At 38.6% G+C, this 27,221-nt stretch overlaps 1 protein-coding gene across 1 annotated transcript in view; it reads left to right on the top strand.

Moving 5' to 3' along the window:
- The window catches only part of LOC127857034 (uncharacterized), a 70,573-nt gene that overhangs the window by 19,290 nt on the left and 24,062 nt on the right, over positions 1-27,221 (top strand). Inside the window, exons 7-24 of the mRNA XM_052393311.1 lie at positions 426-1,196; positions 10,402-10,506; positions 11,333-11,617; positions 11,924-11,950; positions 12,536-12,778; positions 14,726-14,845; positions 15,440-15,673; positions 16,640-16,732; positions 17,025-17,048; positions 18,124-18,234; positions 20,189-20,296; positions 20,925-20,951; positions 21,953-22,063; positions 23,870-23,986; positions 24,598-24,712; positions 25,136-25,237; positions 25,662-25,711; positions 26,636-26,801. Of these exons, the coding sequence (XP_052249271.1) occupies positions 426-1,196; positions 10,402-10,506; positions 11,333-11,617; positions 11,924-11,950; positions 12,536-12,778; positions 14,726-14,845; positions 15,440-15,673; positions 16,640-16,732; positions 17,025-17,048; positions 18,124-18,234; positions 20,189-20,296; positions 20,925-20,951; positions 21,953-22,063; positions 23,870-23,986; positions 24,598-24,712; positions 25,136-25,237; positions 25,662-25,711; positions 26,636-26,801 (2,809 nt within the window). The remainder of the gene's footprint in view (positions 1-425; positions 1,197-10,401; positions 10,507-11,332; positions 11,618-11,923; positions 11,951-12,535; positions 12,779-14,725; positions 14,846-15,439; positions 15,674-16,639; positions 16,733-17,024; positions 17,049-18,123; positions 18,235-20,188; positions 20,297-20,924; positions 20,952-21,952; positions 22,064-23,869; positions 23,987-24,597; positions 24,713-25,135; positions 25,238-25,661; positions 25,712-26,635; positions 26,802-27,221) is intronic.

Here is a 27,221-nt window from a genome sequence, read left to right as displayed (position 1 = left end):
TCCAGGTGCATATGTAGTTATTCATATTGCATGTTTCCTGTACTTAGCCCGGCATCCTTAGACATGGACACATAGAAATACTTACATAGATATACTGACATACATGCACTGGATATTCTTTCACACGTCACAGAATTGAATAATACTTGATCAACTGTTCAAGTATTTAAGTTGTATGGCTGAGTGTTGTGAAGATGAACTACCGATAACACATTCATACAGATAATTCAATTTGATGGTAAACTTTTGAAAACAAAATTCAATACAAATAAAACACCTTTTGGCTGTTGCTCTTCTGCAAATAGTTAACGACGTTAAATTACCCCCGCCAATGGGTACCATTAAAAAGCAATGGAAGACTATCCACAAAATGTAGATGTGTAGAATGCATGAACGTAGCTAGTGACAGTTCCCTTTATTTCCAGCTATACTGAGTCCATTTACCAAAGAACGCTCTATCCACACAACCAAGTCGTTTTTTAGAACATCCGATCTTCCATCGACAACTGCAAAACTTTTAACGAATGACAATGACAAACGTGAAACAACTGAAACTACACCGCTTACTAAAACAGATAATTCTCTAATATCAATGATAACCCAACCAAATATAAAACAAACAGAGACCACTTATTCAAGCAGCATTCAAGCTGAAACGTTCAGTGATCACCATGCCGTGTTATCAGATATCACAACAGACATGAGACAAACTCAACACGCCGGACGTTACAAAGTTACCCAACCAAACCTGATTGCGGATAATCCAAATGCTTCAGAAGCAGGCAATAATATAACTGACGAAAAAACAAACAGAAGTAACGTTTCATCCAATACAACTGATGCTCCAAGTGAGAACAAACAATCGATGCGTTCTCAATCTACTGTTAAGGATCAACTATTCTCTGATATTTCTAACACTAATGATAGTGTACCAACTTCTCCAACTTCATTTTTTGGAACAAAGGATAGTTTTCAGAACATGACTATAAACAATGACTTGATATCTCCGGATAAAAGCAAATCAGCATATACTGATTCAATTTTAAAAACTAATACGACTGTTGACAATGATTTAGTCAGTGAATCGTCTCGGACCGAATTCGTTCCGGTACCTGAACGTCACGAAAATATGAATGGAAAGATAGCTGTGCATGGTGATGTGTCTGAAACGCATGACACTTCGGATATATATGAAGGTAAGCGTTATGAATTCCAGCTAGAATATGTATCGCTTTAATTGTACCTGCAGGATATTAGCAATCGTACTATCTGTATTATGACACAAGTTGTAATCACTACAGCTTAAATATATATGCATTTGTTTGCGCGTTGTATACTTACTATAACTACTCCATGAATGTGCCATTAACTTTTTTTATGTACAGCATTGATTGTGTGTTTATAATTGTTTGAAATTTTACATCACAGAGACATATTTATTTCGTCCTGCCGATAACGATACAAATGGGGATGAAACTAGATCAATAAATGTGTCGGTGATAACCTCGGCTACCGGTTCAAAATCAGAGTCCAACCTCACTGCTAAATTGGATTTCCACAGGCTTCGCTCTAATGCGACAAGTGACATTTTTAATGACGACACATTTACAGCAAATGTCACAGCACCGGGTTTTGAAAATAAAACTTTATATTATGAAACAAATGCAAGCTCCCAGATTAGGTTAATTGAGAAAAAGTCATCATTGGCTAGTGTGAATGAATCCTTCCCGGATGAAATTATATCAGACCATCAACATTTCACTGAACACAACGAAACTTATTTTGAAACCACACATGGTATAAAGACATTTGAGAATATCACTGATTACACTTATACCAAACAGCCCTCGGACAAAATACAAAGACCAGAAATACTGAAAACATTATCTGATAATGCGATATCAAATGAAGACAAGGAGTTCGGGACAATGTTAAAGTCCAATATAACACAGAAAAATGCAACAAAAGTGCCAAGTATAATTGATTATAAATTGAGCAGAAATGTAACACTAAATGTGAATGACGTGGAGAGAAACTTAGTGACAAACAGTTCTACTGTTGGTAGCACACTCCGAACGGAATCAACAATTACGACCGCAACAATGTCATATATATCTGACTCTACTGAATGTACAAGTGAACAACGTAATGCTACAGCCGATAAAGGCATCAGAAATAGTTCTGTTGTCTCTGAAAATATTAATACTTCAGATTTTATAGACACAAAACAAAGTATTACTGAACTAGAAAGAACAACGCGTACCACGCTGTACGGAGGTAAATTAACAAGCGAAACAATTACAAACAAAGATGACAGAAAGCTACTTGGAACTCCAACAGTTGGGAAACAAATCACCAGCAGAATTCCGCGAAATGAGTTGCAGAGCACCAGCAACCAATACACAGAACACACAACTAACATTGACCTTGACCAATCTACCGAGGTGCAAGAGACAGAGAAAGTCCAAAAAGCCTTTGATGTCGAGGTGAACTATACCTCACATAATATGATCAATGAAACAACGGACGCGTTTGAAAATGGAACTGTTAACAATTCATTTTCTGGTGACTTCAACAATTATACAAATTACACTTTACAGAATTTGATCAATAACTCAACAACAAACGTATTTGAAAATTCAATAAATACACTTTCTGGTGATTTAAATAATAATACAGCATTCAGCGTCACAAATGCGAGTTATAAACTCACGTCATTTAGCGTCGGAATGTCAATTAACAATCCTAGTTCAAATTCAAATTTGGACAAGCAAAGCTTTACAGTTAGTAATAAATCTGTTGGTAAAACAACAGCTAGAGACGCCTCTAATGACACAGGTTTCATACATGATATCCTTGATCAAAGTACATATTCTACAACGAATGATAATAGTTTGAACTTTTCAGAAGTTGATAAAAAATTATTTACTAAAAATAATACATTTGAAAATACAACGTCAAACCATTTTGAATATATACAAGTAAATGATACCACACCTAACTTTAATGAAACACAAGAGGTAAATCTCAATGACAACAAAATGCAAACTGGTACGACGTCATTTGAATTGCGCACCGATAACTTACCAGAATTGACATACCAAACTTTAAGTAATCATCTTAATTTAGCAATCGATAAAACAACAGACAATGAATTACTAAAAAACAAAAGCTATGACAATCGAACAATTTTATCAACGAACATGGAATTACTCAAAAACAACAGCTCGGAAAATCTAACAATGTCATTAATCAATATGGAATTACTAAAAATCAACAGCTCTGAAAGTCGAATAGTGTCATCAACCAACATGGAATTACTAAAAAACAACAGCTCTGAAAATCTCACAATTTCTTCAACGAACATGGAATTACTCAAAAGCAATACATTTGAAAGTCGAACAATGTCATCAACTAACGTGGGATTACTAAAAAACAACAGCCTTGAAAAGAAAACAATGTCATCAACCAACATGGAATTGCTAAAAACCCTAAGCTCTGAAAATCGAACAATGTCATCAACCAGCATGGAATTACTAAAAAACAACAGCCCTGAAAATCTAACAATGTCATCAACCAACATGGAATTACACGAAAACAACAGCCCTGAAGATCTTACAATGCCATCAACCAACATTGAATTACTCAAAAACAATAGCCCTGAAAATCGAACAATGTCATCACCCGACATTGAATTACTCAAAAACAACAGCCCTGAAAATCTAACAGTGTCATCAACCAACATGGAATTACTCAAAAACAACACATCTGAAAATAGGACAATGTCATCAACCAACATGGAATTACTAAAAAACAACAGCCCTGAAAATCGAACAATGTCATCAACCAACATGGAATTACTCAAAAACAACACATCTGAAAATAGGACAATGCCATCAACCAACATGGAATTACTAAAAAACAACAGCCCTGAAAATCGAACAATGTCATCAACCAACATGGAATTACTCAAAAACAACAGCCCTGAAAATAGACCAATGTCATCAACTACCATGGAATTACTAAAAAACAACAGCCCTGAAAATCGAACAATGTCATCAACCAACATGGAATTACTAAAAAACTACAGCCCTGGAAATCGAACAATGTCATCAACCAACATGGAATTACTCAAAACCAACAGCTCTCAAAATCGAACAATGTCATCAACCAACATGGAATTACTCAAAAACAACAGCTCTGAAAATCGAACAATGTCTTCCGTCAACATAAAATCATTAAAAAACAACAGCTCTGAAAATAGAACAATGTCATCCACCAAAGTGGGATTCCTAAAAAACAACAGATCTGAAAATCGAACCATGTCATCAACGAACATGGAGTTACCCAAAAGCAACAGCTCTGAAAATAGAACAATGTCATCAACCAACGTAAGAAACACGAATTTAACATCTGAAGGTCTGCAATCAACATTAAGGTATTATTCTTCTAAAGTATTGACAAAATATCTCAACACTACGAACAGTACAAACACTCGAACCGAAATGTCGAATATTGTTCCAGTTTTTAAAACTGAAGAAGAAAATACAGAGAACAATGCGAAGAAAGCAAAACATAGAGATTTGAAGTCGAACAGCATTAAATCATTAAACGAAACAAACAAGAATTTAAATGAAAATACTATTTCAGTTTCGCCAAATTATGACGAAATCAAAAGCAACTCCATTCGCCCACCATTCCAAGATCCCGTAACCGAAAGCAATTTACCAACACATGATAACTATGAAAAGAAAATTGAATCGAAATCGGAATGGCTACAAACGACGGAAATATATAGACAGCAAAAATCTAAAGTGGAATCTACTAAAGTACTAACGATATGGACGAGCACAAGTAAGATATAGTTTTCATCTTATGTTTTGTGTCTCGCTCTCGGATGTGCGCTCAGGCTAATCCGGGGCGACATTTTCCGTCTTAACTACATTTTCGCTAAGATGACACTTCATTAACAAAAATAGATTAAAAGTGGTACGTTTCGTCCCTGGTCATCCTGTACATGCTCATCTTGGACCACGTCTCGTCCCTGATCATCCTGTTCATGCTCATCTTGGACCACGTCTCTGATCATCCTGTTCATGTTCATCTTGGACCACGTCTCGTCCCTGATTATCCTGTTCATGTTCATCTTGGACCACGTCTTGTCCCTGATCATCATGTTCATGTTTATATTGGACCACGTCTCGTCTCTAGTCATCCTGTTTATGTTAATCTTGGAAACACGTCTCGTCCCTGATCATCCTGTACATGTTCATCTTGGACCACATCCCTGATCATCCTGTACATGCTCATCTTGGACCACGTCTCGTCCCTGATCATCCTGTACATGTTCATCTTGGAAACACGTCTCGTCCCTGATCATCCTGTACATGCTCATCTTGGACCACGTCTCGTCCCTGATCATCCTGTACATGTTCATCTTGGAAACACGTCTCGTCCCTGATCATGCTGTACATGCTCATCTTGGACCACGTCTCGTCCCTGATCATCCTGTACATGCTAATCTTGGACCACGTCTCGTCCCTGATCATCCTGTACATGCTCATCATGGACCACGTTTCGTCCCTGATCATCCTGTACATGCTCATCTTGGACCACGTTCGTCCCTAATCATCCTGTACATGCTCATCTTGGACCACGTTTCGTCCCTGATCATCCTGTACATGTTCATCTTAGACCACGTCTCGTCCCTGATCATCCCGTACATGTTCATCTTAGACAACGTTTCGACCCTGATCATCCTGTACACGTTCATCTTGACCACGTCTCGTCCCTGATCATCCTGTACATGCTCATTTTGGACCACGTGTCGTCCCTGGTCATCCTGTACATGTTCATCTTGACCACGTCTCGTCCCTGATCATCCTGTACATGCTCATCTTGGACCACGTCCCTGGTCATCCTGTATATGTTCATCTTGACCACGTCTCGTCCCTGATCATCCTGTACATGCTCATCTTGGACCACGTCTCGTCCCTTATCATCCTGTATATGTTCATCTTGGACCACGTCTCGTCCCTTATCATCCTGTACATGCTCATCTCGGACCACGTCTCGTCCCTGATCATCCTGTAATGCTCATCTTGGACCACGTCTCGTCCCTGATCATCCTGTACATGCTCATCTTGGACCACGTCTCGTCCCTGATCATCCTTTACATGCTCATCTTGGACCACGTCTCGTCCTTGATCATCCTGTACATGTTCATCTTGGACCACGTCTCGTCCCTTATCATCCTGTACATGCTCATCTTGGACCACGTCTCGTCCCTGATCATCCTGTACATGTTCATCTTGGACCACGTCTCGTCCCTGATCATCCTGTACATGTTCATCTTGGACCACGTCTCGTCCCTTATCATCCTGTACATGCTCATATTGGACCACGTCTCGTCCCTGATCATCCTGTACATGTTCATCTTGGACCACATCCCTGATCATCCTGTACATGCTCATCTTGAACCACGTCTCGTCCCTGATCATCCTGTACATGTTCATCTTGGACCACGTCCCTGATCATCCTGTAATGCTCATCTTGGACCACGTCTCGTCCCTGATCATCCTGTACATGTTCATCTTGGACCACGTCCCTGATCATCCTGTAATGCTCATCTTGGACCACGTCTCGTCCCTGATCATCCTGTACATGTTCATCTTGGACCACGTCTCGTCCCTTATCATCCTGTACATGCTCATCTTGGACCACGTCTCGTCCCTGATCATCCTGTACATGTTCATCTTGGACCACATCCCTGATCATCCTGTACATGCTCATCTTGGACCACGTCTCGTCCCTGATCATCCTGTACATGCTAATCTTGGACCACGTCTCGTCCCTGATCATCCTGTACATGTTCATCTTGGACCACATCCCTGATCATCCTGTACATGCTCATCTTGGACCACGTCTCGTCCCTGATCATCCTGTACATGCTAATCTTGGACCACGTCTCGTCCCTGATCATCCTGTACATGCTCATCTTGGACCACGTTTCGTCCCTGATAATCCTATACATGTTCATCTTGACCACGTCTCGTCCCTGATCATCCTGTACATGTTCATCTTGACCACGTCTCGTCCCTTATCATCCTGTACATGCTCATCTTGACCACGTCTCGTCCCTGATCATCCTGTACATGTTCATCTTGACCACGTCTCGTCCCTGATCATCCTGTACATGTTCATCTTGGACCACGTCTCGTCCCTGATCATCCTGTACATGTTCATCTTGGACCACGTCTCGTCCCTGATCACCCTGTACATGCTCATCTTGGACCACGTCCCTGATCATCCTGTACATTCTCATATTGGACCACATCCCTGATCATCCTGTACATGTTCATCTTGGACCACATCCCTGATCATCCTGTACATGTTCATCTTGACCACGTCTCGTACCTGACCATCCTGTACATGTTCATCTTGACCACGTCTCGTCCCCGATCATCCTGTAATGCTCATCTTGGACCACGTCTCGTCCCTGATCATCCTGTACATGCTCATCTTGGACCACATCCTTGATCATCCTGTAATGCTCATCTTGGACCACGTCTCGTCCCTGATCATCCTGTACATGCTCATCTTGGACCACGTCTCGTCCCTTATCATCCTGTACATGCTCATCTTGGACCACGTCTCGTCCCTGATCATCCTGTACATGCTCATCTTGGACCACATCCCTGATCATCCTGTACATGCTCATCTTGACCACGTCTCGTTCCTGATCATCCTGTACATGTTCATCTTGGACCACATCCATGATCACCCTGTACATGTTCATCTTTGACCACGTCTCGTCCCTGATCATCCTGTACATGCTCATCTTGGACCACGTTTCGTCGCTGATAATCCTATACATGTTCATCTTGACCACGTCTCGTCCCTGATCATCCTGTACATGTTCATCTTGACCACGTCTCGTCCCTGATCATCCTGTACATGTTCATCTTGACCACGTTTCGTCCCGTATCATCCTGTACATGCTCATCTTGGACCACGTTTCGTCCCTGATCATCCTGTACATGCTTATCTTGGACCACGTTTCGTCCCTGATCATCCTGTACATGCTCACTTTGGACCACGTTTCGTCCCTGATCATCCTGTACATGCTCATCTTGACCACGTCTCGTCCCTGATCATCCTGTACATGTTCATCTTGACCACGTCTCGTCCCTGATCATCCTGTACATGTTCATCTTGACCACGTTTCGTCCCTTATCATCCTGTACATGCTCATCTTGGACCACGTTTCGTCCCTGATCATCCTGTACATGCTTATCTTGGACCACGTTTCGTCCCTGATCATCCTGTACATGCTCACTTAGGACCACGTCTCGTACCTGACCATCCTGTACATGTTCATCTTGACCACGTCTCGTCCCTGACCATCCTGTACATGCTCATCTTGGACCACGTCTCGTCCCTGATCATCCTGTAATGCTCATCTTGGACCACGTCTCGTCCCTGATCATCCTGTACATGCTCATCTTGGACCACGTGTCGTCCCTGATCATCCTGTACATGTTCATCTTGGACCACGTCCCTGATCATCCTGTACATGCTCATCTTGGACCACGTCTCGTCCCTGATCATCCTGTACATGTTCATCTTGGACCACATCCCTGATCATCCTGTACATGCTCATCTTGGACCACGTCTCGTCCCTGATCATCCTGTACATGTTCATCTTGGACCACATCCATGATCACCCTGTACATGTTCATCTTGGACCACGTCTCGTCCCTGATCATCCTGTACATGCTCATCTTGGACCACGTTTCGTCCCTGATAATCCTATACATGTTCATCTTGACCACGTCTCGTCCCTGATCATCCTGTACATGTTCATCTTGACCACGTCTCGTCCCTGATCATCCTGTACATGTTCATCTTGACCACGTTTCGTCCCTTATCATCCTGTACATGCTCATCTTGGACCACGTTTCGTCCCTGATCATCCTGTACATGCTTATCTTGGACCACGTTTCGTGCCAGATCATCCTGTACATGCTCACTTTGGACCACGTTTCGTCCCTGATCATCCTGTACATGCTTTTTTGGGACCACGTTTCGTCCCTGATCATCCTGTACATGCTCATCTGGGACCACGATTCGTCCCTGATCATCCTGTACATGTTCATCTTGGACCACGTTTCGTCCCTGATCATCGTGTACATGCTCATCTTAGACCACGTAGCTTTCCCAGCGCGAGACTCCTTTTGTTTATATGATAGAATGGTAGCTACGCATGATGTTGTGTACATATTTTATAACTTAATTAGCCTCATAGTATTAAATATAGACGTGTTAAATTTGTATAATATATATTAATATATTGCATGGTTTATTATAGCTTAAAATTTATGTACTATAACTCTGAAATAATTGACCTGAGTGGACTTGACGCTGCGAATACATGTATTTAGTATATACCTGCTTTATGGTCCCAAAAATACAAGTTGTATCACTCGGTTAGATACAACTGGACAGAAATAATTCCCGTATTATGCTACTCGCTAGTTTTCCAATTCCGTATTACCATAGTAGCCGGACTACTTTTATTGACGTCACTTTGAATACAGAAATATATAAGAACATTCTTGGTTAATTATGAACGCTTAACTCATTTTTTATAAACTTAAATGATTCAAAGGTGTATATAATAAAAGGAATATTACGCAAGTCAATTGATACAAGTGTTTGTATCAGTCTCGTGGCTTGCGCTATTTCGTTTCACTCTCGAGGCTCCTCCTCTCGTGAGATACGTCATCACACACGCCACTCGACTGATACAAACACATGGAACAATTGACTAGCATAATATTCCGTATATATTACTTCGATTATAGGGAATGTATTTTTTTTAATTAATATTTCCCTTACGACGGATATAGCCAATATGCTTCTCTGAATATTAATTTTGATATTTGTTCTAAGCATACTGCCATAGTTTAAATAAATCGTGATATATGTATAAAATCGCATATTTCTTCTTCAATAGCAGTCATTTACTACGGAAAAATCATTTTAGCCACTCTCTGTTAAAAGGTGGTTTAATGCATGTGCTTAAAGTGTCGTCAATGATTAGCCTGTGCAATCCGCACAGGCTAATCAGGGACGACACTTCCCGTCTTAACTAGATTTTTGCTAAGAAGAGACTTTCTTAAAACAGAAAATATCATAAAAGCGGAAAGTGTCGTCCCTGATTTGCCTGTGCGGACTGCACAGGCTAATCTGGGACGACACTTTACGCACATGCATTAAACCCCATTTTCACAGAGCACAGCCCAATTTACAGAAGATGTCACGAACGTCAGGTCAATCATTTCCGAGCTGAAGGCTGTTTTTGTTTGCAACATGTATAATAAATATATATCGATGTAGAAATAATCGCTTCGGCGAATGAAGCCATTCAAACCGCTACAACAATGGCGCCGATTAAAACTACGAAGAACACTACATTGAATCATGTAGAAATTCAAACATCAGGTAATCTATTCACTAATTGTCACTAATCAACTGTATTGTGTCATCCACGTGTGTATGTAATCGACTTTTATCCCTATATGAAGAAAATAGTAAAAAATAACATCGCCTCTTTTCGAATTTATGACGACCTGCATATTTTTGTTTTTGAATTGTCGTGCAATCTTTATTAAACGTATTAGTTATTTTAAACTGACGCTTTTATTTCTAATGGAAAATATATTTTTATTTAGATATAATAATGGTTAAATCAAATACAAATCAATTAACCTAACTGAACGTTAATAAAACATGTTTATTGAAAAATATTTTGCAACAAAAATATTGTTACAAAACGAGATCAGTGTTTATTACTTCTTTAAAACTATAAATACATACAATTTCAAATACAGTTAGTATTTATATAGCGCAAACATTTTACATTTACTATCGCGCTTCTCACGTACAGTATAAGCATTTAGCGAAAACAAGGGACCAATATACATTTCTGTTCAAGAGCTTTAAAGCAGATATGAGCGTCCTATTCTTGTTTCATAAAATGCAGGCGTCGTGATTATCCGACTTGTAATAGCAATCAAAGATGATCCTCCGGTATTAGCCTCTGCAGTCCGCTTGATGTTCGCTTAGAAGAAACATCCTTTAATCGAGAACAACCATTATAGCGGAAAGTGTCTAACTTGATTAGCATGGGCGGACCGCACAGGCTAGTATGTTACGATACTTTACGCAGATGTATTGAGACCCTTTTTTTCAGAGCGAGGCTAATATTAAAATATTTTGAAACAGTATTGTTATTAGACGAGATCAGAATTTATTACACTTTTAAAAGTCAAGGATCAACCGCCGATCGCCAACGCTGGAAAAGACATTGACGCAAAAGAGTCAGATGGTCCTGTAACGTTAGATGGGTCAAAGAGCTCCGACGATCATGCCATCGTCAGTTACCATTGGAGTCTGGTCGCACCAGAGGGCGTACAGCTGGATATCTTAGGGTTGAGGACATCGGTTGCCACGGTAACCAAGTTAGCGCCAGGGATGTACACGTTTGGATTAACAGTTACCGATACTGCTGGGCAGAAGTCAATCGACTATGTGACAGTTACTGTCGAAAAAGGTGGGCACTATATGCGTGTTGATTTAATGCCAACAAAGAAAGTTTAATATATTAAATATTCAACCAAGATTAAAATATAACACAGAACAACTTAACTTACGACCGCAATAGTAAGATAACAAACTTTTTTTTATCAGATTGACCTTTATTTTACAAATGTTAAACTACAAACGTGAATACGTTTTGTATTTAAGAATTTGATATAATACTTGATATTATTTTTTTAATATGTATGTTAAACGATACAATATAATTAAATCCAGTAGAAAAATAATTGGAATCAAGTTGTCTTGTTCTACATTTCAGAATCTACCATTGCTACTACAATGGCAGGTATGTTGATTTTACAATAATGGTGATTGGCAGTCAAACAAGATATTATGTTCGTAGTACACAGAATCCCAACATTTTGCTGAATGTAAAAAACAAGTTCTAGTTATTATCTGTATTAAGAGTTTTCATTATATCAAGAAAAGTTAAATGTAACTGTCCTTGCGAGACCGGTTTCACATAGTATTTGTTTGATAACATGGGGCAAAAGTATGAAAGATGTCGGAAAATATTGAACTGCCCAAATGCTAATCAAAATGTTTGTCAAATTAAGGAAACATTGAAACTCCAGACACACGTTTAGGTGGCCAATATATTTTACAATGAAGAGAAATACTTACAACCAAAACATAAACATAAACCGATGCTGAAAACGGTAATCGCCGCTTTGGTCGATTCAAAATATTGTTTTAATCTCCACCAATTAAAGTTTTATTTCTAGCCGCAACACAGTTTAAATATGAGATATATTTTACATTTGCGAAATGTCAGAGACAAATGTCCCCTATGAGAATTGGTGCATAATGCGTCCTATCGTTAAGATAAAACTTCAATGTATTTGTTAACGGAAATAAAAGCTTGTTTTAGACACATGCCTGCCGGTGTCGGTTCGTACATGCGCCTCGCGAGGGTTCACCCACACTGTGTTTCCTAACCTCCTCGGGCAATTGAACGAGGCGGAGGCGGAAAGTTACTTCACGTCCGCCTCCCGAAGCATCGCGAATCAACTGTGTCAGGAGTACGCATTGACGTACCTGTGCTCCTTGTACTTCCCCAAGTGTGACCTGGAAACTGGCAGTCAGTCGTTCCCATGCCGGAGTCTATGTCAAGGTAAAGGTTGTTGTTTTTTGTCTAGATGCGCTAATTGATTCACCATTGCAGGATTCAATTACAGTTGCTTTCCCGTGACGTATTTCATCGTTATCCATGTTACCTCAAATACGTGATTCTTCCGAGCGACCGTGGGAGATTGTGCTGGCAGCGCTCAAACGTTATGATTAATATGTGAGCCTCGAACTAGGAAAACTGAGCCAAGTGCGTGTGCATAAAGTGTGTTGCAGGTAAGCCTGTGTTATCCGCACAGGATAATCAGGGCGACACTTTCCGCTTGTATTGTATTTTTCGTTTAAAGGGAGGATCTTCTTAGCGAGAATCTCGTTGAGGAAAAAAATGTCCGTCATTGAATAGCCTTTGTGGACAGAAGAGGCTAACCTGGGACGACACTTTACTGGAGAGGCTAACCTGGGACGACACTTTACTGGAGAGGCTAACCTGGGACGACACTTTACTGGAGAGGCTAACCTGGGACGACACTTTACTGGAGAGGCTAAACTGGGACGACACTTTACTGGAGAGGCTAACCTGGGACGACACTTTACTGGAGAGGCTAACCTGGGACGACACTTTACTGGAGAGGCTAACCTGGGACGACACTTTACTGGAGAGGCTAAACTGCGACGACACTTTACTGGAGAGGCAAACCTGGGACGACACTTTACTGGAGAGGCTAACCTGGGACGACACTTTACTGGAGAGGCTAACCTGGGACGACACTTTACTGGAGAGGCTAACTTGGGACGACACTTTACTGGAGAGGCTAAACTGGGACGACACTTTACTGGAGAGGCTAACCTTGGACGACACTTTACTGGAGAGGCTAACCTGGGACGACACTTTACTGGAGAGGCTAACCTGGGACGACACTTTACTGGAGAGGCTAACTTGGGACGACACTTTACTGGAGAGGCTAACTTGGGACGACAATTTACCCACACGTGTTAAACCCTGTTTTTCAACAACAAGGCTCTTAATTATAATTGGTTTTTCTCAGTATTTATGTATAATAAATGCAGTCAGCTGGTCACTCGATATTCATGAAAATAAAACATATTGAAGGTAATTTAAATTCGGTACAGTATGTGGCGATAAAACGATACAACTGTCTGAGTGTCGACTATGGAAGTGTAAAATGTTGAGTTAAAACATGCACAAACACCCTGCCGTGCTGTTTGGGCTTTAATAACGGCCTAGTACTGCCTTCGAACTGCGCGGTCTCCGGTTTGATCATTATTGTTGTCGGAACGTTTGTTAAGCCGGAGTACTTAACAATAATGCAAAAGCTAAAAGGTATTTGGTAACGATTCAACAATTCGTGCGATTTCACTGAAATCTATGGACAAATACGAGGGACAGTGTTCCAATGGAAATTCACAATTTTGAGTAATACGAGTCTTAATTGCTATGATGTTTCAATCTGTTAGTTAAATTTAAAATCAACCGTTGTAAGTTGTATCTTTTATTCTAAATATGCAATATGGTTTTCCCCAAAAATGAAATATGTTCTTCTCCAATATTCATTTAGCTGTTTTGGGTAACACTGATGCGCGGTGAACAAAATATTCATAAATCCTTTTCCATGTATTTAAATATATGTTTTAAAGCGGCCAACATGGAAACTGATGAAGAATCATGAACCTCTGCAAGAGATCAATTTCCTTTAACCCATTAATGCCCAGTGGGCTCTCCCATCCTTCTAAATTAGATCAATTTATTTCCAAAAGTAGGGGTGTCTGGTATATTTATTTCTATATTTAGAATATTTCTTACAGAAATTTCTTTAAGCAAACAACGCAGACCCAGATGAGACACCGCATTATGCGGCGTCTCATCTGGGTCTACGCTGTTTGCAATGTCCTTTTTTCAGGACGCTAGGCATGAATGGGTTAAGATTCTTTACTATACATACGCAATAAAAACTTCGTGAAAATTCATTTTCAGAGGCAGTGGCTACATGCGGCGATTACTTTCACAACCCCATCAACTGTGATTACTTTATGGACATGGATTGCGTTGGCATGACAACTACGACCTTGGCCCCCATAACAACCACACAATCACGTACGAAAATTCAATTTACATAGATATAGTATATACGAACCGCGTTCTTGGAAAACAAGGCTTATCGCATGTTCATAAAGTGTCGTCACAGATTAGCCTGTGTAGTTCGCACAGGCTTATCAAGACTGATACTTTCTGTTTGTATGGAATTGATCGTTTATGCGAAGTCTTTTCTGCACGAATATCCACGATTATCCAGTATATGTAGAAATTTTCGTACCTGATGAGCCTTTTCGGACTACACAGGCTAATCTGGGACGGCACTTTACGCACATGCATGAAGTCCCGTTTTCTTAGAGCGAGGCCCATGTGGTATGTATTGCGCTCAAATAATATTCAATAGAAGATTTACATATCTACACCACATATACGATAACAAATACAACACACTTAACCTGGAAGTTGTGATGTACATTCCCGACGTAACTGTTAATGTTAATAAATGCTTTTAGGTTAGATACTTTTGTCTTGGTATGTTGCTAAACATACCAATGTAAAAGTAATTTTTCTACATATTACATATCATACGCAGAGCTAGCCGAAAGGTTATCTTAGGTTGCAATTGAAATATTAATAAATTGTTTCGTGTTGCAGCTAGATGTGAAAAGACCACACACTGGCAATGCCGTGACATTGGTTTTGAGATGACGCAGTTTCCGAACCACTTTAACGAACCGGACCAGTCCAGCGCCATGCAGAGTTTCGCGTACTTCGAGAGTATTATAGAGAGCCGCTGCCACAGGGACAGTCTGTTCTTCATCTGCAGCATCCAGTTCCCGAAGTGTGCGGACGGCATCCAGTATAAACCGTGTCGGAAACTTTGTCAAGGTAAATCTCGGTAATTTATGCAAAGAATGATATAAGAAAATAACCAAAGGTTTGGTAGTTGATAACAAATATACGGTAAACAAATGAGTTTATTTTATAGGCTTATGTACAATTCTGAATTCCTTGGCAACGGTGGTAGTTATTCACCAGCAAGTTGGTAGTAAACTATATTTTGTGTGTTTTTACAATTAGATTGTGATGGCTAAATCATTGTTGCATTGCACAATTAAGCCAACATTAATAAAGAAGTGTAGGATGTGGATGATGCACCCATATGAAAAAGCGGAGTATATTGGCTTGCACCTGTCCGTCGTTTGCTCGGTCTGTAGACCGTTCGTGATCACGCATTCTTCGACTTACAACCACGCAGTTTGCTATGTTAGTTAATGTTGAGGAGGGGAAGACGCCAAGTGATGTTATGGTCAATAGGTTGAAAGTCAAGGTCAAAGAGCCTGTAACAGAATTGTATTGGAACAATGCTCAGTTTGAGTACCGTTAATAGTCGTAATAACAATCCCTTAAGCAGACTTCGTGTAATGAATAATACTACGGAAATTATCAAATTCGTTCAAGCATTGAAATGTAGTCATCTGAGTAAGATCATGTGGACTTCTTGTAAACAATAAGTGAAAGACATAACGCATCCTCATTATGTCAATCATTTAAAAATAAAGTTGCATTTGTAGCCAATTTACGATTATGGATATCAAGTGTTCACTGGTTGAAACATATAATTCAAAAGAGCACGTTACTTAGTGTGTGATTTCAAACCCAGCAAATGGTGTTTGTGATAGAAAACACTGTTGATCTATGTATCTGTTTATTTAACAGTATATTGATTTTCATTGCTGGATCATGTTTAACTGTATGGGGATTGACATTATAAATCAGGGATGTTTGCTGGGGATTGGGGTATTAGTGCTGTCCAAATATCACTTGATAAATGATCGTTATTTTTCATATTAGACGTGACGGCGACCTGTACAGATATCGCGATGTTTTTCAACTGTAACAACTTCCAGGAAATCAATTGTATAGCACCACAAAAGAGCAACCTATGTATGTACCACGTACTTTACAATATCCACTACATGTATAATCATGTTAAACGTTTTAAAGCTTATAGGGTGCTACTTGTATGAATACTTAAATTTAATATAGATCTACGAGGCGGATTTTATTTTTCAAAAAGAACGAACAATATTACATTAGAACATGTTGAACAAGAAATGATGTATAGATCTACTTAAATTAAAAATTGTAATCGTACAATTTTTGTTTACCGCTCTTAATTACAACACAGTTTGTCATATAATTGTTTGCTACATAAGTGATGTTCTATTTGTTTCAGTATCCGGACGCATGCACAACAAAGGTCTGTTGACTGATTACTCCCTATCCAAATTAAGTATTAAATGAATCAATTCACTTGAGCCGCGTTTTGGGAAAATATTGCTTAATGCATGTGCGTCAAACGTGGGCCCAGATAAGCCTGTGCAGACCTCACAGGCTAATCTAAGACGAAACTTTCCGCCTTAATTGGATTTTCGCTATGAATAGACTTCCTTAAAACGAAAAATGCCATTAATTTATCAAAATCCGTATAACAAAGTATAAATATGTGTTTTTACCCGAGTCATTAATAAATAACGAAGATACAAACTTTATTTCGATTCCGGCATGATTATAAAATTGTCAAAAAGAATAAGAACTGCATAATATACCGTGTGTGTTCCGATTCGGATCGTTTTAGCTGAATTTTCTGAGTAAAGGCTAATAAGGGACGACACTTTCTGCTTTTACGGTATTTTTCGTTCACAGCAGTCTCTTCTTAGGAAAATCAAGTTTAGGCGGAAATTGTCGTCCCTGATTAGCCTGTGCGTACTACACAGGCTAATATGGGACACACTTTACGCACTTGCATTAAACCCCCTTTTCACAGAGCAAGGCTCATATACATAGGTAAGATTAAGCAAATATCATGTTGGTGTTGCCGACCGGTATTATGTGGCTTATATTGTGCTACATGTCTTAATAAACTCGTATTGGCACCTTTAACACAGTTGTGAATAATAATAAATATTATAAAAAGGCAAATATGCTATTTTTTTGAAAGAAATGTATCGAATTAAATCGATTAGATCTACGGAACTCGTTTGAACTAAATAGTTACCACTTCGACTAAATAAAATAAGCTAGTTATCAACGCGTATAATTACAAGTATTAAAATAACTAGTTATAATCAGATATATTCAGAAATTCATAATTTACATTTTTTCATTAATTATATATTTAGAAAAGGGCTCAACAATAAAAGAATACTGCATCTGATATTTTATTATAAATTTCATAAATTCATAATCGTAATGAAAGCGGTGTGTAACATTAGCCGATGGTGTACATACTGTTTCATAAACATTATGTCATAAACGTGTCTTTTGTTTTCAAGTATGTACTCCGCACGAGTTTGCATGCCAGAAGGTGAACAAGTGTATTCCCTCTGGCAAGGTCTGCAATGTGGTCAACGACTGCTCAGATTGGTCGGACGAGATGCAGTGTGGTACGTATACGATGTAGCAGACATGTATTTAGGGACTTATTCACAGTTTTCGTGTTTTTTTACGATGTCGTTAAATATGTTAATTACAAATCTCTATTCTCTCGATAAGTCTTTTTTTCTATTTATCGAGAAAAAGCGTATTTATAAATTATTACGGAACAGCGTTCTTCAACATAAAATGCTTTGCCATTTTATCGATTCGAATGATGGTTATCCATTATAAACCATAATTATCAACAATGTTCTTAGCGAGGAATGTTATTTCGCGTGTTTTCACATAATATACAGATTATATTATTAATTAATAACACATATCTTGAAACGCGTAAATACAAAAAAACTATGAACAAGTTCTTTTATGAGAAAACTTTATAACCATACAGTCTTCATTTTTTTCTGATAATTAAAGTATGAAGTTGCGATTTGTAAAGTCCGAGGTATTCATGTATTCGTCCTTGTGATGTATAGATGGTCAAAATGCTCTCATCTAGCATTTGCATAATTGATTTCAGTTGCGCATGGTGCTTCAAATTTAAGTCACGTACCTAAAGTGAAGGATACTGTAAAATCATTTTTATTCGTCGACGTGACGTTCCGATATTAAAAAATTAGTTTTTTTGCACATGTAAAAAAATTCGTGGATTTCTGATTAGTTAAAAATGAGGAATTTGCGTCGGTCATTTTCCTGTGTGTTTGTGTTGAAGTCGTGGATCGTTAAACCCACGACTTCAAATCAACTAAGATGAAAGTCCCATGAATAATCATGGGTATACAGTATTGCATTGGTGACGACAGTTTCTCTCATATTGACGTGTCTTGGGTTTCAATATAACCACCATTGTGAACATTTATAAATATGACACAAGTACACGTTATTTTACTAGCTCCATAAATGGTTTACACATTATGTGCAAGTCTCTGAAGTTATTGCGCAGACCGCCGTGTGGTAGGGAACGACGTCATTTTATATATTTACTTGTGAATAAGCTGTTAAAACTAAGCATAGAGACTGGTTGAAACATCCGAGACATCACTTGGAGAGAACGTCGTGTTTGAAATAATATCTCTAGTTTTCGTGCTGAACATTCATGGCATATAACAGCGTTTATCATGATGTCTCTTTTTCAAATGTTTCAGTACGCAATAAGTATCAGTCCAATTAGTTCAGTTTGCAATAAGTATGTAATCAATATCAGTCCAAATGTTTCAGTATGCAATCAATATCAGTCCAAATGTTTCAGTACGCAATCAGTATCAGTTCAAATGTTTCAGTACGCAATCAGTATCAGTAAAAATGCTGCAGTATGCAATCAATATCAGTCCAAATGTTTCTGTTTGCAATCAGTATCAGTTCAAATGTTTCTGTATGCAATCAGTACCAGTTCAAATGTTTCAGTATGCAATCAGTATCAGTCCAAATGTTTCAGTATGCAATCAGTATCAGTTCAAATGTTTCAGTACGCAATCAGTATCAGTAAAAATGCTGCAGTATGCAATCAATATCAGTCCAAATGTTTCAGTGTGCAATCAGTATCAGTTAATATGTTTCAGTATGCAATCAGTATCAGTTAATATGTTTCAGTATGCAATCAGTATCAGTTCATATGTTTCAGTATGCAATCAGTATCAGTTCATATGTTTCAGTATGCAATCAGTATCAGTTCATATGTTTTAGTTTGCAATAAGTACCAATTCAAAAGTTTCAGTAGGCAATCAACATCAATCCAAATGCTTCAATATGCAAACAGCACCAGTTCAAATGTTTCTGTATGCAATCTATATCAGTTCAAATGTTTCTGTATGCAATCAGTACCAGTTCAAATGTTTCAGTATGCAATCAGTATCAGTCCAAATGTTTCAGTATGCAATCAGTATCAGTTCAAATGTTTCTGTATGCAATCAGTATCAGTCCAAATGTTTCAGTATGCAATCAGTACCAGTTCAAATGTTTCAGTATGCAATCAATACCAGTTCAAATGCGACATGGGGATGTGCATCAAGTCGTACCAGCGCTGCGATGGAAAGCTTGACTGTCCTGACAACAGCGACGAGAAAGATTGCAGTAAGTCCCTAATACACACACATTCACTTTTTAAAAACTGAAAACGAAATGGTATTTGCTCTGGGAAACGAGTTTCGATGCATTGGCGTCAAATGGTGACACTTACCGCTTATATTGTAATGTCATTTAAAGAATTCTTATGTGTTTGACAATTTAGTTTAGTCGGAAAGTGTCGTCCCTTATAAGCCTGTGCGAAATACACAGGCTACTCTGGGACGACACTTTACGCACATGCATTAAACACAGCGAAACTCAATTGAATTTAATAATAAAAGTTGTTTGGTTGCAACATCAGATATATTGTATAAACTCTAGGTACAGAGATTGTTCAATTCAATCGATGAGGTTTCTACAAATACAAAGAGGTCTTATTCAACAAATTGATTCAACGAAAATGAATGCATATTTAATTGAATTCATATGTATTCAGAAAACATTAGACAGTGTCGTTTTATATAAACAATAATGTTTATTAATTCAGTGCGAAGATTTTGTTTACTTTATTTTCGCATTCGAAATTGTGTGTCCTTTTTATACTTGTTACTTAGTTGTTACGTATAGAAACAGTCATTCAATATATATTCGTATGTGTTTCTGTATTACAAATTGTTTCACTTTCATTTTACAGTGAATGTTAGGGCCATACTAGACCACGGTATTCAAATGAGCGAGTAAACATAGTACAAAGATTATTTGTGCCTCGTTCTGGGAAAACAGGACTTAATGCTGTCCGCCCAGGCTAATCAGGGACGACACGTTCCGCCTACACTAGGTTTCCGTTTAGAAGACACTTCCTTTAAACAAAAACTCCATATGAGAGGAAATTGTCGTCCATGACTAGCATGTGTGGACTACACGGGCTTACCTGGGACAACACTATACACACATGCATTAAGTCGAGTTTTCCCAGAGTGAGGAATGTTTAAATAGCAGCTTGCAATGTTGGTTTGCTCAAAATGTAAAGATGTAAGAGATTTTACTTAAATTGACTTAATTATACGTATTATCATAAAGAACGTTTTGATATTTCAACCAACCTATCACCACATCTAATCCGTTAGCGTCTTCAATAACAGCAAGAGTATCATGTTGTAGTGGATAGTATGTACTTGCGCCTATTTTTTTTCGTGTTTAATCTCAAATTTAAGTGTTTAGGATCTATGTTCATGTTCAATGTTTCATGTTCAATGTTTCATGTTCAATATTTCATGTGCAATGTTTCGTGTTCAATGTTTCACGTTCAATGTTTCATGTTCAATGATTCATGTTCAATGTGTCATGTTCAATGTTTCATGTTCAATGTTTCATGTCCAATGTTTCATGTTCAATGTTTCATGTTCAATGTTTATTGTTTCATGTTCAATGTTTCATGTGCAATATTCATGTTTCATATTCAAAGTTTCATGTATAATGTTACATGTTTCATGTTCAATCTTTCATTTGCATGTTCGATGTTTCATACGCTATGTTCCGTGGTTCATGTTCAAACTGCTGGATGTGCCCCGATTTCAAGTGTAGCATGCTCTAGTGCATGAGTGCAATCAATTCATGTTCGATGTTTCATATTTAATGTTCTGCAGATGTGGCGATGGCAAGTTTTACATGTCCTAATTGGTGTGTTCAATCGCTTCATATTCCATGTTTCATGCTTTACAGATGGTTGTACCCACGGTCAGGTGGCATGCCCGAGTGGCAAGTGTATCATGTCTGAGTGGATGTGTGACGGGCGGTCCGAGTGCGAGGATGGCTGGGACGAGTTCAACTGTGGTCAGTTACAAGGATACTTCATTGTATTACATGAGCCTCGTTACGGGAAAACTGGGTTTACCGGGAAAACTGGGTTTAATGCATGTGCGTTAAATGTCGTCCCATATTAGCCTTTAGCAGTTTGCAGAGGCTAATCAGGTACGATAATTTCCGCCTAGACTGGGTTGTCGTTTAGAAAAGATCTAAATAAAAATTATATCATAGCAGTAAAAAGTTGCGTCTCTGTTTATGCATTATGACCAGTTTTCCCAGAATGCGACCCCATCTTTTTATGCTCATATTACTTTTTGTGTTAAACATTCAAATATGAGAATTTGAGAGGTGCTCGCGTCTAGCGTTCCCTACTTAGCGGGTACGCATTATACTAGTAACCGAACAACCAGTACTCTGAAGTAAAAAAAACCACTCGATCAGCTTGGGTATTCATCGTTATTTTGCGAAAAACATTGAAAATAGTTGGTGATTTCTATTGTTAATAAAGAATGCTACGCCGCAAAGATATATGATTATTTGAGTTAACAGAAAGTATGTTGTTATGCGACGGTATGTCAGACTCATTGACTGTGTCTTTTATCGGCTGGGCATATCCGGTTAGACTTCATTGGACCTTGTCGGAGTTCTTAGAACCCCAATACTTTATAAATATATTCTATATTTAATGTTAAATGGTTTACAACTTCCACAGAAATGCCATTAACATGTTGGTAGCTTAACCATTTTCCTCTCAGAAACGAAGTTTGACGGATTTGAAGTCCCTTAGAAAAACACAGTAAATTTAAATCCTTTCTTAATAGATTCAAGTTAAGAGTCTCCATTTCCAACCCTACGATTCTGTTGAGCAGCAAACAGCATAAGACCTGAACAGACTGCGAGTCACTCGCAGGCTATTCTTGTTTTATGCGTGTTGCAATAGCCGTTTTTATTTTACTTTTGAGTGTGAAAGGTTTAAATAACATTACATAACAGTCACAATATATGTTTTGTCTTGATTTGAACGATCATTGGATGTAGTGTGCATAGTGCAATAAATAAACACTTCTTATCATAAGTCTGCCACATTTTTAAGCAGATGCATGTACAAGTGCAAACGTTATGACGGAAACGTTTTGCCCATTTAAGAAGAAGACGGTGACAACCACTTAAAAAAGTACTATAATTAATGAATAGTTCAACTTAAGTATGATTTTTTCTGTGTATCCTACTGTATCTAGGTACGTTAAAGCGTGCAAAAGCTAGGCTGGGCTGTTAAAACTTGGAAATTAGATAGCTGGTCACATGGGGACACGTTATTTCAGTTTCATCGTCAGACAGAAAAATGTGATTGATATGGTTGCAAAACTAATTGAAAACTAAAATCTTGATAACATGATGTGATAAATTCGATGAATTAAACAGTACTTAAGCAATGTTGATAAAACTGTGTATGTGTAAAGAGGGTCACATGGGGAATATTTTATTTGTTTTCGTCAGACAAAATTTGTTGTTTTTATGGTTAAATATTGAAAACTACAATCTTGATCCTGCGATAACCCAAAAAAGTATGTCAGCACTGCTGATATTACTCGTTTTATGGTTAGAGGGCAATATGGGTAATAATTATGCGTGCTGTTTCAGTGTTTTTAGATCAAAATTGTCATTACTATTTTTACTGAAATTACTGAGAACTATGATCTCTATTCTGCAATAATGACTAAAAATTACCTAATGCAATTTAATGGAGATCCTGTTCTTACAACAGCAACCCGGTATCGGACTGGTGTCTGTGGCAAAGCTCTTGTTCCAATTTGATGTTTACATTTTCTCTAGACGTTTGTCCGAGGAACAAGTTTATGTGCAAGGACGAGAATCGAACCTGCATACCTCTTGACCGGAAGTGCAACGGTCATCCTGACTGCCCGGATGGATTTGACGAGTTTGAATGCAGTATGTATAACACTATTGTTTTTATATTTGTCAAATAGCTTAAGCAAGTAGCGCGCCATTAAACTGGTTTAACACCCCCAAGCGATGCTCTGCATTGACCGTTCCTAGTAGAAGTGTGTTTTGGCCATGTTGATAATTGTAAACATGCGAGGACGTGCATTTTTGAAAAGAGTAAGTTACATTTAATAACAATACATAACACATACATTGCAGAACAATGCAAAACAACATGACATATAACATAAATGTGGCTTATGTTCAGGTTATCGGCTTGGGATGGTACATGCAATGAGGGTTGAGAAGACTTAAATACACATGAAATAAATGCTGAAATGGTTCTTATGTAAAATGCGAACAGCGAATCTCCAGGCAAGCCCGCTAAGTCGCGCAGTCTGGTCAGGATCTACCATGTTCGTTATGAACGAACGCAATATTTCATGGTCTCGTTAACTGACAGCGTAGCTCGTGACTAGACTGTGCGAATGCGCAGTCTGGTCTGGAACTTCGCTGAACGCATATGGCATAAGGCCCATTTTTCGTACGACGTTGCACAAATGTCCTTCGACAAATGTGGCCCATTATTGTAGTAATTGATTCTGTTATCGTCTTAGTCAGCGACGAGAACGGGATGCTGCAGCTGCCGATACGTAAGACCACTTTGCCCATCTGCGCGAGTTCGTGGGACGAAACTAAGGGGGACGTCACGTGCGAACTGCTCGGACATGGGTACGAACGATATTGCGACTAATGCAATTTGTTTTGGTTTTCATGTACATTTCATTACATTTTAGTTTTTATTTGTAAATACACATGCACATGCAATATATTTTGATTAAATTGTCCTGACTTTTATTTGGTTAAATAAGCTGAAAATGTGCTTTCGCTAATTGCTTACAAATGAGTTTTTTTGAAAAACTTGCAATACTTTTATATAACATATGTATACTTCATACACATATACATAATAACTGCGTGTAAAAGACACACTTATTAAAGTCTCTTTACTCAAAGAGTAAACATAAAATACACACGGTAATATTGTCCTATTGTCTTGCTGCTTGATAAATGTTATATGTTCTACTACTGCCTTATAAACCGAATGTGCATGTTTCAAGACAATACACTGTAAAAACTGTGACATATTTCCAGGCCGTATATTGACAAGACGGATGTTTTCTCAAACATGCATACGCTGATTGATCTGTCACCCGACGGCGGCATGACGTCGGTACTCGGACCGATTCGAATCACGTGCGTTATTTTCCAATATTTGAAACAATCCGTTGAAAAACACCAACGCCTCTCCCCCCCCCCCCCTCCCCACAAACAAAATAAAAATAAATAAATAAAATAAATAAAAACAAATCATTTACAGTTAACTGTAAGCAAAATTATTTGATGTGGCATTGTTTTCAATTTAGAAGTGATGCCATTTGTATTAAATGTTTATCCATTTTTTTTATTTGACAGTACACTATACAATACCAAAGTTCTTTAAAGTTGTAATTAATACCAAAAAACATGACCATTTCTGTTTTTGCTTTTTTTTTAATTATCGAAAGGTTTCTATATTAACATGTTAACTTACAAATAATATGATAATTTAATTCAATAGAAACAAAGAATATGTTCATATAAATACATGTATTACTCGAACAACGTTTTGCGATTTCAGGCATTCATGTCCGGAAAATAAAGGGCTCCGTGTCAACTGTCAGCCAAAAGGTAAGTTAATGACATGTACTCATATATATTGTAAGCGCTCTGAGAAAAGTGGTTTAATGCATGTGCGTAAAGTGTCGTTCCAGATTAGACTGTGCAGTCCGCACAGGCTAATTTAGGACGACACTTTCCGCTTTTATGTAATTTTTTTGTTTACAGACAGTAGCTTCTTAGAAAAAATCCAGTTTGAAGGAAAGTGTCGTCCCTGATAAGGAAATCTCGGACGATATTTTACGCACATTCATTGAACTCCATTTCTTCCGAGCGAGGCTCATATTATTTGTAACGCTTAATTGAAAGCGTACAGCGGTTATGATGGTTAACCCTTTGCATGCTGGGAAATTTGTCGTCTGCTAAAATGTTGTCTGCTGAATTTCAAAAATTAACATTTTCTTCTATTTTTTTCAAAGAATACTATCAGAATAGCAAACAGTTTGGATCCTGATGAGACGCCACGTTCTGTGGCGTCTAATCTTGATCCAAACTGTTTGCAAGGCCTTCAAAATTCGGTTCCAGCACTGAAAGGGTTAATCGAACCAAAATGCAATAAAAATAACTACTGCTAAAGAAGACAAGGAACAAGTTCAAATATACATGTACTTTCGTGCAATATATACCATACAAAACATGTTTTCCGGAGAGTTTCTTTAATGGTCCATGCTAAGAATTGCGAATTAGAACCGTTTGAAAGGAATACTGGCCCTTAAAGTATCAACCAAGAGTTATTTCGTTCTTTTAAACAAATCAAATCAATGACAGCGGAAAGCGTCGTCCTTTATTAGCCTGTGTGGAGGGCACCAGCTTATATGGGACGACACTTTACGCACATGCATTAAGCTCGATTTTGCCAGAGCGCGGCTCATTTCGACCGTACACAAGATTCAACAATTATCCGCTATGTCCAAAACTTCTTTTACATCCGTCTAGGCTGCGGTAAGAGGATGGTGTACCTGAATCGGTTTATAGTGAACGGAGAGAACGCAGAGCCGGGAACCTGGCCGTGGCAGGCCGCCCTCTACTTCGGCAACCAGTACTTCTGTGGGGGCACCCTCATCAACAGGGAGTTCGTGTTGACGGCCGCGCACTGTGTAGAGTAAGTGTTGCAGTGGGGCGCATGCGCACTGTGTAGAGTAAGTGTTGCAGTGGGGCGCATGCGCACTGTGTAGAGTAAGTGTTGCAGTGGGGCGCATGCGCACTGTGTAGAGTAAGTGTTGCAGTGGGGCGCATGCGCACTGTGTAGAGTAAGTGTTGCAGTGGGGCGCATGCGCACTGTGTAGAGTAAGTGTTGTAGTGGGGCGCATGCGCACTGTGTAGAGTAGGTGTCGCTAAGGAGACCTTCGCGTATATGAATTTGAGCCAGATAAGCCTATGCAGTCCGCACAGGCTAATCAGGGACGACATTTTACCATTGTGTGGATTTGTTTTTCATTTAAATTAAGTTTCTTCTACATGCAAATCTAGTTGAAGCGGAAAGTGTTGTCCCTGTTTAGCTTATGTTGACTGCATGTTAATC

The sequence above is a fragment of the Dreissena polymorpha genome, chromosome 14, assembly GCF_020536995.1.
Source record: "Dreissena polymorpha isolate Duluth1 chromosome 14, UMN_Dpol_1.0, whole genome shotgun sequence".
NCBI lineage: Eukaryota > Metazoa > Mollusca > Bivalvia > Myida > Dreissenidae > Dreissena > Dreissena polymorpha.
This window is presented reverse-complemented; position numbering and strand designations above follow the sequence as displayed.